Source organism: Sinohyriopsis cumingii, chromosome 2 (genome assembly GCF_028554795.1).
Source record: "Sinohyriopsis cumingii isolate HCF-2022 chromosome 2, ASM2855479v2, whole genome shotgun sequence".
In the NCBI taxonomy this organism is placed as follows: domain Eukaryota; kingdom Metazoa; phylum Mollusca; class Bivalvia; order Unionida; family Unionidae; genus Sinohyriopsis; species Sinohyriopsis cumingii.
This window is the reverse complement of record NC_142962.1, coordinates 96,347,234-96,364,464: the sequence shown is the minus strand read 5'-3', so window position 1 is coordinate 96,364,464 and position 17,231 is coordinate 96,347,234. Positions and strand designations below refer to the sequence as shown.

At 36.6% G+C, this 17,231-nt stretch overlaps 1 protein-coding gene across 1 annotated transcript; it reads right to left on the bottom strand.

The window, feature by feature from the left end:
* Window positions 1-373: 373 nt before the first annotated feature.
* Window positions 374-12,892, bottom strand: LOC149805425 (heat shock protein HSP 90-alpha-like). The gene is made up of 9 exons (XM_089950000.1): window positions 12,735-12,892; window positions 9,172-9,691; window positions 7,673-7,890; window positions 6,920-7,144; window positions 4,900-5,256; window positions 3,519-3,666; window positions 2,684-2,952; window positions 1,796-2,129; window positions 374-849 (listed from the first exon to the last, which is right to left on the bottom strand). Exons 2-9 carry the CDS (start codon window positions 9,689-9,691, stop codon window positions 734-736), a joined length of 2,187 nt encoding a protein of 728 aa, XP_089806126.1. The 5' UTR covers window positions 12,735-12,892; the 3' UTR covers window positions 374-733.
* Between the last annotated feature and the right edge of the window lie 4,339 nt (window positions 12,893-17,231).

Below are 17,231 nucleotides of genomic sequence, written 5' to 3'. Positions count from 1 at the left end.
GTATGTGTACGTCATTGTAAATATTTTAGCGACTCAAATCCATTTACCAAGACTGATCACAAAAAATTAATACAACCTTGAGAGTGGTAACCATCTTATCCAATCAGATACAAGCTGACCCAAACAACAAGTGTGGATCTCAAACTCCGAATCTGAAATGAAGACTCAAAAGGTTTAGAGTGCAACCTTTCTGATGCAAGATCACACAAAAACTGGCTTGCTATATTGAACTGGAGATCTTGACAATTGAAGCACATATTCCAAGTCAGATAAAAATTGTGGTCTCCAGAAATTACAGGGCTTGCAGACAGAAGGAACACAATGCAAAGTCAATTTGTGCCATGGGCAAACGAGACAAGAATGAGACACTGAGCATTCTTAAACATTTTTATTTTTATGGTTTTAACTAGTGAACAAACAAGAGATATTACAGTTTGCAGTGAAAAAAATAATTCAAATACATTTCCCCACATGACCACAAGAGATAAATGGTGACATACTACTGACAAAGCAGCTTAATCTCAAAGATGCAACAGATTATCACAATGTTGTGAAATTGTCAAGTTCGTTAATACAGTAATGATCTACACAAGGAATCTGTTCAAGCCACTTCCTCCATGTGTGAAGCATCCTCCATAGCTGCTTCAAGTGGCGGCATATCCTATGTGCATACAGTGCCAGTCTCTCCAGTTCCAGACATCTCATCAATAACTGTATTACACGAAGAATTTGTTCAATCCACTTCCTCCATGCGTGAAGCATCATCCTCATCTCCTTCAAGTGGTGGCATATCCTCTGTACTTGCAGTGCCTGTCTCTGTAATTCCTACAGGCTCCTCCTCATCAATACCTACAAGAAACAAGTTGCCATTAATCATGAAGATATTAAGCAGCATCTGTTTAAAGCAATGTAATCGATCTTCAACAGTTAAACTTTCTAATGTTCAGGGAAGAAATGCTATATAGTTTCCACAACATAACCCAATTAATGTTATTCACTGGGTTTTAGCAGCACCATCATTGGTAATATTGCAAAGGAAATTGTTGCCAAGAGTCATATTCATGGTAGGTGGCTTTTACATGGCCAGACTTGGCATCAAACTGGCATTCTGTGTATTTCAGATATAAAGTTGTACAGATTAACCATGGTTCCTAAACTACACGAATTTGATTTTTTTTGAACTGCATCAACACTACATGCTTCTGAGCAGAAAGTCTGCCTTTAGATGTCTGTGCATTACATTTGGCAAATTGTGGAAACGTTTTCACTTTTATCTATCATATAATGTTCAAGTAACTAAACCCAGTTTTCTAAAAAAAAATGTATTATTGAAATCGTGTGTGTGTGATTTGTATTTTTAATGTAGCTTTAACAATTTCTCAGTCATATTGCTACGATGTCTGCAGTGTGGCAGTTTATAGTGATGTTTAGCATTGGGGCATCATGCGGCAGACATGAAAGCATGATGTCACACCTAGTCACATTATCCTGATAACAGGCTGACCAGTCCCAACACTAACCTCTTGATGCGGAGTGCCAAGCGAGGCAGCTGTTAGTACCATCCGAGGCGGACACTCTAACCACTAGGCCACCGGAGCGGTCTATTAAAATTGAAGTGAATTACATACCCAGTCCTAGTTTGATCATTCTGTGGATTCTGTTGGCATGGGTGCCTGTATCTTCCAATGAGAAGCCTGATGTCAACAGGGAGGTTTCAAAAAGGAGGAGGACAAGATCTTTGGCAGCCTGGTTTTCTACAAAAAATGTATTACTGAAATTGAAGTGAATTACATACCCAGTCCTAGTTTGATCATTCTGTGGATTCTGTTGGCATGGGTGCCTGGATCTTCCAATGAGAAGCCTGAAGTCAACAGTGAGGTTTCAAAGAGGAGGAGGACAAGATCTTTGGCAGCCTTATCATTTTTGTCTGCATCAATCTTTTCTTTCAGGGTCTTGATTATAGAATGGTCAGGGTTGATCTCCAGGTGTTTCTTGGCTGCCATGTAGCCCATGGTGCTTGTATCTCTAAGTGCTTGGGCTTTCATGATTCTCTCCATGTTGGCAGACCAGCCATACTGGCTCGTCACAATGCAGCAAGGGGATGTAACTAGCCTGTTGGAAACTACTACCTACAAAGAAAACACAATGGGCCAAGAGTTTAAAAAATGATGTCCAATTTTCATTTACATTGTATATAAAAACGAAAAGATTATTCAACACAGATGCTCCCTCCCCACCATCTAAATGAAATGATCTAACAACTTTGCCAAGGAGATAATATATACAAAAGTATCAAAGTGGCTTAACAAGTATTTAGCTCCCACAGCCTCTAGACTCCACAGCTGATGTGCTGAATCCTTTCAACCACACAGCACAGCGGACAAATCAATATGCCACCACCAATTGTTGGTACCAAAATACAATTTTATCTTAAGTGTCCAGCTTCATATACATTTCAACTTGTACAAGCTGTTCTATCACTGCGCATTATATATATATATATATATATATATATATATATATATATATATATATACACACACACACACACACATACATATACACTCTTTACAAAGAGTCTTTTCTTTGAAATAGTTATTTTTGTTGTGAATTGCAATACAACCAAATTTATAAATGTTGTCAAGGCTTATGATACAATTAAAAATAATACCACAAGTTGTACCTTTTCAACTTTCTTGTCCAAGACTTCCTTCATAGTTTTGCATAGGCCCTCAAACTGAGCTTTCTTTTCCTCAAAGATCTTCTTGTCTTCCTCATCTTCTGGCAGCACAAGTCCCTCTTTGGTCACACAGACCAAATTTTTGCCATCAAATTCCTTCAGCTGTTGAACTGCATACTCATCTATTGGGTCCACCATATAAACAACCTCTAATCCCCTCTTTTTCACCCGCTCCACAAATGAAGAATTTTGCACAGCATCCCTGCTTTCACCTGCGAAGACATGTTTACCATTGGTGAAAATGTATTAAAAATGCCTTCTAACAAACAGCACCTACTTTAAGTGATTAAAGTTGTACAACTTAATGCTTAAAAAGGGACAATGTATGAAACAACATTCTAAACACTGTTAGACTCCCAAGATTTGGAACAGGGATTCCTGAAAAGAAACTTTGGTACACTGGGTTTAAGTTCTGGCATCGCAATGTAACAAATGTACAGGAAAAAGCATACATGATCTGACCATTCCAGCTTGCAGTTACATTTATGTTTAGAAAATTTGAAAAGTCTACAACTTGTCCATTCAATACTTTTGAAAGAACACCGATACCAAACGTACGTTAAAGATGCTTCAAGTTTCTAAATAGGATTGTTCTTGCAAAAGTCAAATTCACCATTTCTTGTTAATTTCAATCTGAATACCTCTATCCCTCTACTGGTCAGACACTTATAGATCTGACAATACATTATATGATGGCAGATCTGGGTCTATGCTGTTTAAAGTTTGACATTTTATACCATCGTGTTCAGTAAAACAGCATTCATGTTGCAGGACCCACCTGTGATGTAATAGATGTCTTTCTGGTTCTCCTTCATTCTGGATACATATTCCTTCAATGAAGCCATTTCATCTCCCGACTGAGAAGTGTAGAATCGAAGATACTCTGCAAGTTTCTTCCTGTTTGTGGAATCTTCATGAATACCCAGCTGCAACAGAAAACTTTTGATGTGAATTTAGTCAGATGCACCACTATTTTCATCAATTAATGATTAGTGGTGTATGTGCATGCATAGAAAAATATGAGCTCTAGCAAAATATGATACATGCCAATCATTCAATATCTGAAAAATACCCGCACTTTGAAAATGCTGTCATTATTTGATGTTTTATTAAAAACTAGTTGCTACAAGTATGCACGTGCCATCTTGTTAAAAAAAATCAGCTAGGCACTGGATTTCTTCAGAGTATTTTTTTTAAAAACTTCTGTTCTAAATATAGATTACGTACTTTACAATGCTTGCTGCAGGGCAAACTATCAATTTAATTAGTTTTACTAACATCAAGGCTAGCAATACAGGACTGTTATGGTTACAAGTGACCAATGCTATTTTGACTTGCACTTAATGGAATAAAAATTATTAATGATTTTAAGCAGATTGCAAATTCAGGAATGGGTAATTTTTTGCGTGCAGTGTGAATCCGTAAATCTAGAGTCTTGAAATACACAGCAAATTTGAGGGTTGGCAGGTCTGTGTTTAGTTTGCAAAGTCATCTGTGTGCAAATTTACAGATTCAGCTCATAGTAATTTTAGCAGTAGTATCATTATAAAGTGTTTCAAGACGGTTGCCATGGTGGATATTCAACAGACACCATGGTCATTTAGTACCAACTTGACATGCACAAGAATTTTGGTGAAAAACCTAGGCCGATGCAACACTCAGTGGCAAAAAAAGATTGTCGCCTTTTTTGGTGAAATCCCATCCTTTCCATTTTGAAGGAGTACAACAGGATTTTCATCTAGCAGTCATATTGTACATCAGATCAGCACTATTTTCTTTTTGCACAAACTATACAATATAAGAAGCCTTTGTGAACAACACATGACAATACAACTTTCAATTTAGGAGTAGCAACAAGGTTTTCAAAATGGCTGCCCTGGTGACATGGATGGTGAAACAGCACTACTTTCTCAGATTTCCAACTAGATCTCTGGATGTACATATACATAAGGTTCCATGATAATAATCAAGGAGCTTAGTACAAGTGAAAACAAACTTGAACAGATGGGATGGGTGTCAATAAAATAAAAAATTAACGAGCCAATTTTCTAAATTTACCACCCTTCATCCACACACAAGTTGATGCCAAATATAAGACAGCCAGATCAAGACGTAATAATTGATAAGTTTAATAATACTATCAGTACAGAGATACCAACCTTAAGATTTTTGTTGAACTGTTCATAGAATTTCTTGTAATCATCTTTGTCTTCTGCAATATCGTCAAACAGTTCTAAACACTTTTTGACCAAATTCTTTCTAATCACTTTCAGGATTTTGCTCTGTTGCAACATTTCTCTGGAGATGTTTAAAGGAAGGTCCTCAGAGTCAACAACACCTTTGATAAAGGTTAGATATTCAGGAATTAGTTCCTCGCAATTGTCCATGATAAACACACGTCTGACATACAGTTTTATGTTGTTCTTTTTCTTTTTGTTCTCAAACAAGTCAAATGGAGCCCTTTTCGGCACAAAAAGCAGAGCGCGGAATTCCAGCTGTCCTTCAACTGAGAAGTGCTGTGAAGAGAAAATGATAAAATCATTAATATTTTCATCTTGTATATGCATTTGATGTACAATGTGCATTTCTGAATATAAAAAATTGGTTAGTACATAAAGCCAAGTTAAATTCTTCACCTGCAGTCTTAATGTACTTGTCCATGTTTGAACTGCAAGGAGAACAAAGCATATTTTTTTTTCAAGTTTCTAAAAAAAGCTCACAAACATTGAGGATATTTTGAAACGACCCTTTTACAGCACATGCTCTAATGCCTTAAGACCAAAGTGGCCATGTATTTAGACATTAGAGATTTTAGTTGTCTAAAAGGGTCATATTCAACTGCAACATTATTGACAAGCATCTGAAGAAGAAAAAAGACTTTAACATGGCACTCACTCTAGTTCAGCACAGCATCAAACTTGCCTTTAAATAAATATGAACTGTATATGTAGCACATTTTTCTAGAAATACTTCTGCGCAAAAAAACCCAAATGATTAGAAAAGGGGGGGGGGATGCAAATTTAGTAAAGGAATTCAGATCTTTGAAAAAATACAACCCGGCACATGTTAATGTAATACATTTTTTTAAATTTAATTTATACATCTCTAGACTGAGTCCTTCTCAGTAGTGGAGATCAAGGATTACCTCCTTTCCTTTGCCTTAAAATGCTACCAGAGATGATCAATTCATACTTAATGAGAAAAACAGCCTGGTTTCTCAGTTCAAGGGAGAAATTGAATGGCTCATTATGTGATAAAAATTTGACATTATCTGGTTTTAACAAGACCAACATCCATAAAGATTCACTGTTCAGATGATTTGGAATAAACAACTTTTTGCACACAACTGTGGCATTTGGGGCTTTAAAAACCACACTATCAAAACTGCAAACAATCCTATTTCCAACTGCACACAAATACATAAATATGCACAGCTCTTGTGCACTCTATACAACTTATTAGATATCTTGATTTAGGTGCATTTTCATAGTTACTAAAGATTGAGGAAATGAGTCTCAATTGCAATGCCAACAAACTCTGCCCATAAAAATGCAAGGTCACCTTATTAAAATGCACAAATGTTGGTCATGATTGAATCAGCACGAGATCTTGATTATACAGGCCTTATTGCCAAGTGTCGTCAAAATCTGACGAAGGAAATTATCATCCGAGTGGCAAGCAGCTCTGGCAATCATACGCATGATCACTTCATTTATAAGCACTGATACTGATCATCGTGGTTTGCACAGACACCCCACACCCTTGATTTTCATTAACTAGCAGATTTTCTGAGGGCATTTCATACTGTTGGAAATAAACTTATTTTGTGGATTTTGCTGGTCAAACTTGTCAAGTATCTTCCTATTCAGAGTTTAATACATCGTTGCCAGATGCACTGCCACCTCATTAAAAAGCCCATGGTTAAAATGATGTTAACCTGTATTCCAAACTTGTCAGAACTCAAAAAATGTGAAAAGTGGAAACATTCAAATTCTAACGATGAAATAAACAATATGGCCAGTTGAGGGAAAACACATCTATACTGTATTTGTTTACAAAAGGAAGATGATCTATAGGCAATGAGAACTGCAATCCTGGAAAAAATTAAGATTTAAAAAAACCAAACAATCCTTGTCTTGAATGAGCCATTTCACACCATGGCATAAACTGTACAATTACCTTAACAGCAAGATGGTCCTCCCAGTCATTTGTGAGTGACTTGTAGAATTCTCCATATGCTTCTTTTGTGATTTCATCAGGGTTTCTAGTCCACAGAGGTTTGGTCTTGTTCAGCTCCTCATCCTCAAGGTACTTTTCCTTGATTTTCTTCTTCTTTTTCTTGTCCTTGTTCTTGTCCTCATCATCACTCCCCTCATCCAGGTCTTCAACCTTTGGTTTTTCTTCCTGCAACGGAAGAAGTTCATAAAGAGCCATATCCATTGCAAATTACAGTTTAGATTTAGCATATACTTCCTGAGTATGCACTATCCACATCATTACAACATGGAGTAGTTTTATTCAACTGCCACGCAGCAAAGGCTATACAGGTAACCATGAAAAAGGAAGTTCAAATCAAAGAAATTGAAAATATAAATCTTGCGTAAACAGTTCATCTCAATCTGCTCAACCATGCTAAGGATGTTACAGAAAAGATCTTTAATGCATTGACAAGTGCAGAAAAATACTAGCCATTATTCCTAATTGAGGATTTACATACAAAATACCAATTTGTGTCAAAAGTTTGAAGAAACTGCATCATTAAAAATTAGGCCTACTGCTCCACATTCTTGTACAAATTTTACCACTTGATATACAGACTTGTGGATTTTAAAACCAAAAACCAGTGTTGCATCCTCTTGAGAGTTATGGGGACATGTGGGTAGTTTTACATCTCGTCATATGTACTTGTGCCAATATTCAAACCAACCATACCTTGTCCTCTTCCTTATCCTCCTTTTTTTCCTCCTTCTCTTCTTCCTCATCATCAGAAACTTCCTTGTCCCTCTCCTTCTCTACCAGCAGTTTGATGGGATATCCTATAAACTGGCTATGTTTCTTGACCACTTCTTTGATGCGCCTCTCCTCCAAATACTCGTTCTGATCTTCCTTCATGAATATAACGATCCTTGTGCCACGAGTGATGGGTTCGCCTAAATCGAACAAAGATAAGAGTTCTCATTCTAACAAAAATTAAAGCAACAATGACATTATCAGACATTAAAAGTTGCATTATGTTGTAGTGGGGTTTAAGGCCATTTTTCAGCACATGATAGGCTATACATGGCGGCCAGTATTAATGGTGGAGGAAGAACCCAGGAAAACCCTGGAAAGAGCCACCAACCCATGAGAAGCTACTGGCAAGCTTTCTCACATACCCACATTGGCTGAATCCTCCTCTTCACATGTCATGGCAACTAGATGTGCATGTCAAGAAGCCATTCTTTACATAAGGAACCAAGACACTGCCAAATGTCAAAAATATATCTGTGATGCATGTATCAAATAAACGGACACCAATGCTTGATGTAGATCGTTATAGTATTTGACAAATATGGACTGACCTGTACTAATGCTGAAAATATGTCATCATGGTAATTGTGCTACTCTTATTAGTGTTATGAAATTTTGTAATGTTAATTCAACCTACTAATTCTGAATTCTGATGCAGTAACTAATCGAAAGAAATGTGCACCACACGCATCAAAGAAACGAACAATTTCAAACAACTCGAACTGGCTCAGACCAAATGGCAAAAACGTGAAAAGATGTGTAATGCCACGTAAATTCAAAACTTCTCAAATACTGGATTTGATATGGAAATTAAAAGTTCAAATTACAAAGATCTCTTCAACCGACTACAACTGCGAGAAACAAAACACACTGGCAAACATCCATATACAAATTCAACACTGATGCCACGTCACATAAATTGGCATGATCATGGCCCATACCACCAACACCGTTTATGCCAACTGATCAGCTTGCATCACAAAAATGGACAGTGTTGAAATCATCACAAGTGTTTAATCAAGGGCTTGAAATATCAAAGCTCCAACCTTAATCGTTTCAAGGCATTTGCTTGCAATGACCAATGAGTAGGTTTCGACTGCAACTTCAGTTCACAACCATGCCAAATTGGGTGAATCATTCAACAACAAAAATGGAACTAAATATGCAATGTGTAACCACATTTTAGAACATGGTTTATTCATATTCACTAGATATTCATATTGGGAACATGTAAATGTTCAAGTCATAGAATCAAAAAAGATCATTTTACATGGCATAAAACGAGAAGCTTGTGTGTCACCATTTCATACTGTTGATAAAAAAAAATTAAACCAGATACACATGGCATTTTACACTGGATACCATTGTGAAAAAAATAAAGTCTACAGACAAAAACATGTTCTATTATACTAAATCCTTACCTCTTCCTGGTTTAATAGTGAAGGAACCACCTGCTGAAGATTCCCAGAGGTATTGCTCATCATCATTGTGCTTTGACTCAACTGTGACTCTGTCTGCAACTAAGTAGGCTGAATAGAAACCTACACCAAACTGTCCAATCATGGAGATGTCTGCGCCTGCCTGCAGGGCTTCCATGAAAGCTTTTGTGCCGGACTTTGCAATGGTACCCAAGTTGTTAACAAGGTCTGCTTTGGTCATACCAATGCCAGTGTCAATTATAGTTAGTGTTTTGTTCTGTTTGTCTGGGATGATCTTGATGTAAAGTTCCTTCCCAGTGTCAAGCTTGGAAGGATCCGTTAAACTCTCGTAGCGGATTTTGTCCAAGGCATCAGAGGCATTTGAAATCAACTCTCTTAGGAAAACCTCCTTGTTGGAGTAAAACGTGTTGATGATCAAGCTCATCAACTGTGCGATCTCTGCCTGGAAGGCAAAGGTTTCTACTTCCCCTTCATCCATTGGAGTTGTAGTTGGCTCCGGCATCTGTATAAATAAAAATGGACTCCCAATCATCACAATAAAATAAAAACTGCATCTCGTTTTAAACGAAACTGAATTAGGTAACCACAATTAAAAGGTGCAAAAATTTGCATTCATTTCATAACCTGACAAAGAGTCAACCTGTATCTTCCAGTTACTGAATCTTTTAGCTGTGAAACTAGATGAAAAAAATCAACCCTGACTGCATGAAGTACATTGTCAGGTAGAAGGCCACATGATACTTAAGGAGTTCTAATTTATCAACAGCCTTTCCTGCAGCATGGTGCATCATACGAGAGAGACAACCTGATATGAACAATGACAGACATTTTTCAAAATACAGAATGCAACTCCTATATGAATTCCAGTCATCGCTGATGCAGTTATCAGCTGAAAACACCATACAGTTCTGCCAACTTATGTTTATTCAAAGCATTATCAAGAAAATAAAAGGTGTTTTCTCCAGTGGAATATACTGTTAACTCTGGTAATGAAAAGAAGAAAAAAAAAATGACTTTGCCCTTTTCGTTATCCAAGTCTCTTACACAGACTGGGTACAACTTTTTGTCAAATTTTAAGTGAATCATCTTTTGCTACGCACCTAAAAATATTAGACTATCGTTCTTGCACATGCATATTTTCTCCAATTTTGGAATTGGGAAACGTCTGTTTGAACAAAGGACCAATGAAGCCTTCTACCGCTAGGGGTAGTCCTACAGGTAGACCTTGACGCTAATATTCATGTTTTGGGCGTCAGGGTCTTACTGCCTAACAAACAGCGATGTGTAGTGTTTTGATGTAGACTAACATCACTACGAAAGTAAAATTTTCAGGAATATTTCACAATTGACAACTAAATTAACGACGCCTTTCTACAAAGTAAAGTCACGTTTTAGTCAGACTTTACTTATTCTGATGTCTTTTCTCTAACAAATGCAATATCTCGCAAAAGAAATGGATCAGTTTTCAAGTTTTGTTGGCCTACATTCCTGTTGGCTGGAAAGCGAAGAAAGCCAGGAATGTCGAAATCAGGTCAAGTTGAAATATTATTCTTTAACGAATGCAAAATATATATCTACTGGAACTGTAAGCAATGGATCATTTCGTTCCAGAAACATATCCCCAACATTTATCTAACTAAACTTCAGCATACCTTGACTACAGTTGCATTATAACAAATTCTAATGTATGTCAACGGAATGTGAAAATGGGTCCATTTGCTAGTATCATTTTCATTCCGCCAAGATAAAGACAGCACAGTAAGTATATTAATTACACATAAATTAGTGGACGAGTGTTGATATATGCTGCCAAATGTGCGAGATGTTCCTGAAACTATGATTACTCATTCCAATGTCAACGACATCGAAACACACTATACAAGACCATTATTTGGATAGTAAGACACAGCACTTAAAACCAACACGTGCCATTTCATATACTGTAGGAGTACCACTAGGGGTGGTCCATGTTCTGTTAGACCCTCAGTACGTAACATCTCTGCATTTATAAAATTCGTGGTCCCAATTAATGCTGTTGTAAATAATATTTCAACTTGACCCAAATTCATCATTCCCGGCTTTCATCACTTTCCAGCCAACTGAAAGACCAACAACTTGAAAATGGATCCGTTTCTTTTTGTGACAATTTGAATTCATTAGAGAAAAGACCTCAAAGTCTGACTAAAATACAGACTTTACTTTGTAGAAAAGTGTCGTTTTAGTTGGCATTTGTGTGAAATATTCCTGAAAATGCATCTTTCGTAACGATGTTAGTCGACATCGAAACACGCTACACAGCGCCACAATTAGGCTGTAAAACCTTGATGCCCACAACAAATATCAGCGCCGAGGTCTTGCGTGTAGGACTAGGTACTAGTCCTGCACGCAAGACCTGATGCTGATATTTGTTTTGGGCGCAAAGGTCTTACTGCCTAACTAACTGCGCTGTGTATAGTGTTTTGACGTTGACTAACAAAAGTAAAATTTTCAGGAATCTCACAACTGGCAACTAAAATAATGGCGCTTTTCTGCAAAATAAGGTAATAATGTTTTAATCAGACTTTACTTTTATGTCTTTTCTCTAATAAATTCAAATTCTCGCAAAAGAAATTGATGTGTTTTAAGTTTCGTTGGCCTACACTTCAGTTGACTGGAAAACGAAAGCCGGGAATGCCGAAATCTGTTTAAGTGGAAATATTGTTCTTTAACGAAACGAATAAAAATATAATATGTCTATTGGAACTGTAAAGCAACGTTTCGTTTCGTTCGAGAAACATATCCGTCACATGAACCTACTTAAACATCCTTCGGCATACCTCGACTACCGTCGCACTGCAACATATTCAAATGCATGTCAACGAACATGAAAAAGTGCCCATTTGCTAGTGTCATTTTCATTTCGCCAGGATAAAGACACTATACAAAGCCGTTATTTGGATAGTAAGTCATAGCACCTAAATAAACTCAACATGTGCCATGTCTTACATGTTGGACTAGACTAGGTGCTTGTATGACTAGCTACGATGTCGTAGCCTCAACTTGATTTGTTGTCCACGAGGTACGAGTAAGGGTACTAATATTTGTACTAATGTATGACGAGTCAATGCAACGATACGAGCCCCTGTGAACACATTTTCGACGGCGAATATTTCTCGTTTAATTATAATTTCATCAACAATTTTAGTTTGCATTCATTAAATTATTATTAATCTTAAGTAAATATTGTCATCATTCGGAAAATGCTTTATTTACTGCATAGATGATTACGTCAGATGCGAGAAAAACTCGTATGCTAAACACGTGCACAGGTGTTCGTTACGAAGAAAATTTGGAGTATCCGTCCATGAATCAAGGGATAGGGTTTCTTTGTTACAGGTTAGAACTACCCATCCCTTGATTCATGGACGGATTTAACAACCCTGTGAACACGTGCGAACTATAGCATGAACATTTAAGCTTAAAACATAGATTAAAATAAGCAAACGCTCTTGATAAGAATTGCACATCTTCCTTCTTGATTTTCTTTAAACAAAATAAATCCTTACCGTATATCAATTGTGGTCAGCGTGTTCTTTTGCAGATTTTTTTTTTCCTCAAGCAAACCTTCACCCGAACCCGGCTAAGATGTTTCAAAGATAGTTTTCAAACCACGCCGAGTCGCCGTTTATATAGTTGCGCATTAATATGAATGAAGTGCATTGCTTTAAAAACATATTTGTTTATCACGTATCACAAGTTTCCATAACAAAAATCTAAATGTTATTTAACAAAGTATTTATTAATTTAAATATCCAGAAAAATATAAATATATGTAGTTTTCAAATGTAGTAAATATCGGAAGTTGTAGGGATACAGTTTTCAATATGAGTTAGTGGGTTTCTTCCAGAAGATTCTCCGGATGTTTAGCCAGAGATAGTAAATTCTAGAACTTTCAGTCGGGTCCACTAGCTGTGTTCCGAGAAAAAGGGACGGTGAGAAAAGTAGTCTAGATCCCAGCTTTGTGTGACTCCAGCGCACTCCGCTATGCAAAGATTTCATAAAGCGGAATGAAACACAGGGAGCATACGAAACAGAGAACCAGAATATTTAGAAAAGTACCGAAAAAGGACGGAAGAGTAAATGGCATTTAATAAAGCTGTGTCTGAGGTTAATATGCATAAAAAGTGTGAAAAGGGAGGAGTTTAATTTGTTTGTTGGATAGAATTTTCATTTGCGTTGTATTTTTTTAACACATTATTTTCTCCATGACGCGATGACATTATTTGACATAAGACGGACTAAAACGGGGAAAAAAATGTTTCTCCAACATATGTTACTAATTTATTAATCTATTTATTTTATTTAGTCATTTTTTTTTATCTCGTCCAAAAATGTCCACGTCCTTTTACATGAATCTTGCCGTATGTAATATTCTGGGCGTGTAAATAATGACCTTTCAAAGGAATATGGATATATGGCGATCCAAATAAAGTGAATAATTGCTGTTTAAAGGATAGCACGAGTTTCCTCTGACCCTTGTCAGCCCATTTTTAGTTGGAATTCGCTGACGCCTTTGGTGTCGGCAAGGGGTAGTCGCTTACTAGCCGGCCTAGCCAACTTAAACGACCTTTCATGGAGATATACCTGCATGGAATCGATAGGAATATGATTTATTTTTTCAAAAATCGTGAACATAGCATTCTTCATGTCTTTAATCCGCTGACAGACGAGAGGAAAGCATGTCGTTGCTGAAATTTGACCTGGATCTGGTCATTTTCATCCAGAGTCACATGACTATACAAATCTCGCAACCTACAACATGTCAATGATATCAGTCATATAGTCACGTGATATCAACAACAAATTTCCAAAGTTGTTGTACATAGAATTTTGACATATTATATAGAAGCCACTTAATGTTTGTAAATAAATACAATGCACACTTAAGTCTCAACATATCTATTCTGAGAACAACGGTCAGAGACCTGTAGGTATCGTAGCAGGGTGGAGAAAACCATTTTCGAGAATTACTGAGCACGTGTCAGCTATGTTTTTTGTTGGAGTCACGTGACTAACACACTGACACGCGCTCTCTGCGTAGTTAATCTGGTTTTGTGCAAATTCCTGCAACATTTACAGATTTTTGGTTGTTGATTTCAAAATAAATATTTTGAACAGTTTGTTTTTTTTTCATTTTTTCTGTAAATATTACGTGCATTTCATTGATATGTTCGATTTGTTTTCCTATAGCAACACTAGAAATGGTTCAGTGTTGATATCACGTGACTGTATGACCTCTGATGTCATTGACATGTAGGTTAAGAGAGTTGTGTAGTCGCGTTAATAGGAATGCAAATAGCTAGATCCAGGTCAAAGTTCAACAACGATGTATTTTCGTCTCGTCTGTCAGCGGATTAACGATATAACGAATGCTATGATCACAATTTCTGAGAAAATAAATCATATTCCTATCGATTTCATGCAAGTATATCACAATGAAAGATCGTTAAAGTTTGCTGGGCCGGCTAGTAAGCGGCTATCCCATGCCGACACCAAATTGTGTCGGCGAATTCCAACTTTTCGATAGAGAATAGACTCTGACCCTACGCCCAAACATAAATGTCCAAATATAAAAAATGGGGTGGCAAGGGTCAGAAGAAACTCGGACTATTCAAAGAAATGTGGAATCAATTTTTTAAAAATCACACATATTAGGGGGCAGGGTCCAGTTTTTATGTACAAATTTAATGCCGCAATCAGCGACCTAGTATAAAAAATCATAAAAAATCAAATACACAAGTGAGGTCAAAAAGGTCCATATTTTTAGATACCTATATTAAAACAAAGCATAAGAATAGTATTCACTTGACCAGAGAAGTCAATGGCTGTTCATAGCAGAAGAGGTTTATGCACCCCAACCCCTATTTTATACCTGCATTTTTCACATCCAAATGCCATTTTTGACAGCATGTAGTGCTCACAGTGCAAACGCAAGCCCTTTCCCTGGATGAAAATTTTGAAAAACATTGTCTACTAAATAGTTTGATGCAATTCAGAATAGTTGTCATTCAAGCCGTTTTTGAGATACTCGGCTTGCCTTTAACCCACATGTCTACTGCTATGGGAGGCTAGCTCTTCTTCCTAGCCAACTATTGGTATTTCACTATCAACATACTGCAGAGCAACTATGGAAGGTGTACATGACTGACATCAATTTCAAGAACAACACAAGCCCAAAACACCTAGTTCACAAATATATCCATATCTATAAATAGTAAACAATAATAGCTGAAAAAGTCACACCATAGCCTTAAGTTAAGAAATTTGCCAGGGACCAATTTACGAAACTGGACCCTGCCACCTTACTGAATTAGTCGGTACTGAACGCATACGTGCTGGCCAAATACGCGTAGGGACGGGGAGGGGTCATTTGACGGGGGTCTGAACTCCTACGTGTCATCAACAAAATAGTTATTTATAAACGGTTATCAAAATAATAAATATACCTCGTTGTGTTATTAGGTGTATTTGAAATATGTATACGGTAAATTATGTGGGATTGTTTTGGCATTCCAAATTTCAATATAACGTGGGCCAAGGGACCCCCAACTCTCGGAATGGCCCGGGCCGCTCTCAACCTTAGACCAACAAGTAGGTCTCTGCTTTTTTGTGACATTACTGGTATTAATTCAGAGCAGAAGATATCATAAGGATCACAGACATTTACAAATCCCACATAAAATTTAAAAAATCCCAAAAATTTGACAAAAGGAAGAAAATTAAACGCAAATTCATATGTAAATTTATGATATGTAATGTAGTAAGAGGTGTATGTATGTATGTATGCATGTATGTATGTATGTATGTATGTATGTATGCATGTATGTATGTATGTATGTATGTAGTGCCGGATTTAGGCGTAAACTAAACAAGCTACAGCTTAGGGCCTAACAGTCTGAACTCACAGTCCGAAGGGATCTCTCAAATATATTTTATACCGAATAGGACATATATAGCTTCCTATAGCTTAGGGCCTCGCTGTGTCTAAATCTGGCACTGTATGTTTGACCTGCCTGCAAGTATTTACCTTCATGTATTTATGTCAATATGTATGTATTGATGTATATCATTGCAAACAATATTTGTTTATGTTCAGACTAAAATGATCTCGTTAGAAGCTGTGTTAAGTACTAATATGTATGGATTATGCATGTATGCATGTATGTATGTATGTTTTCTATGTCTTCTATTCAATAATACCATTGTAGTTATTAAAAATCGCTGAAAATACTTCAATTATTATTAATAATAATAATAATAATATTACAGTTCTACTTTTTAGCTTAAACCTATACAATGCAGCTGTGTTTTCTTTTTTCCTGAGGAAATTGTTTTGTCATATTTACGTGAAAAAAAAAGGTAGTGTTGTGTATATGTAATTTAATTATTTGTTTGTTAGTTTAAAAAATTTTTCCCCATTATATGCTATCATAAAGTAACTTTGTCTACTGGATTTGACATTTTTTTCAGAAATTCAGTTAGGTTCTGTTTGACCTGACTGCTGTAATATAGAAACACAGTATCTAGTTGCTGACATTGATTCAGAACCAGTAAGTGTTCTGGTAAACAACTTGTTATAATTTCTTTTTGTAAGAACCATTAATTTCGGTTAAGGCCATACTGGGAGTGCGTGACGTTAGGCATGTAAAAAGATTATATTTTGTTCTGGAAGGGTGGCTATGTGACCCTCATACGGGAATCTGTTTTGCGTCTTAAATTAGTGCATAACTGTTTTCTGAATAGAATCTGGTTTTCCGGCTCTAAACCATTGACACTTGAAGGTGTTTTGTTGTGACCAGTTGGAGCTGAAATTTTAGTTAATGGAATACAAGTGATTCTTTTCTCTGGAAATATATAAAAGCTCATAGAGAATTCTTGGACAAAGATATTCATTGAAATTTATTCGGAATTCAAAACTGGATTCATTTTTATTTTTGTGATTCAACAAGGAGCTATTAACACAACAATGCTTTGAATGTTGCACAAGACGTCATCGCCTTCTA

Bases quoted from the DNA above. Each gene is read 5' to 3' on its own strand.
- LOC149805425 (XM_089950000.1), bottom strand. From the start codon at position 9,691: ATGCCGGAGCCAACTACAACTCCAATGGATGAAGGGGAAGTAGAAACC. The intron at 7,145-7,672 runs GTATGGTTGGTT...CTTCCGTTGCAG, and splicing joins AGGATAAGGAAGAGGACAAG to GAAGAAAAACCAAAGGTTGA. The intron at 2,130-2,683 runs GTACAACTTGTG...TTTTCTTTGTAG, and splicing joins TGGACAAGAAAGTTGAAAAG to GTAGTAGTTTCCAACAGGCT.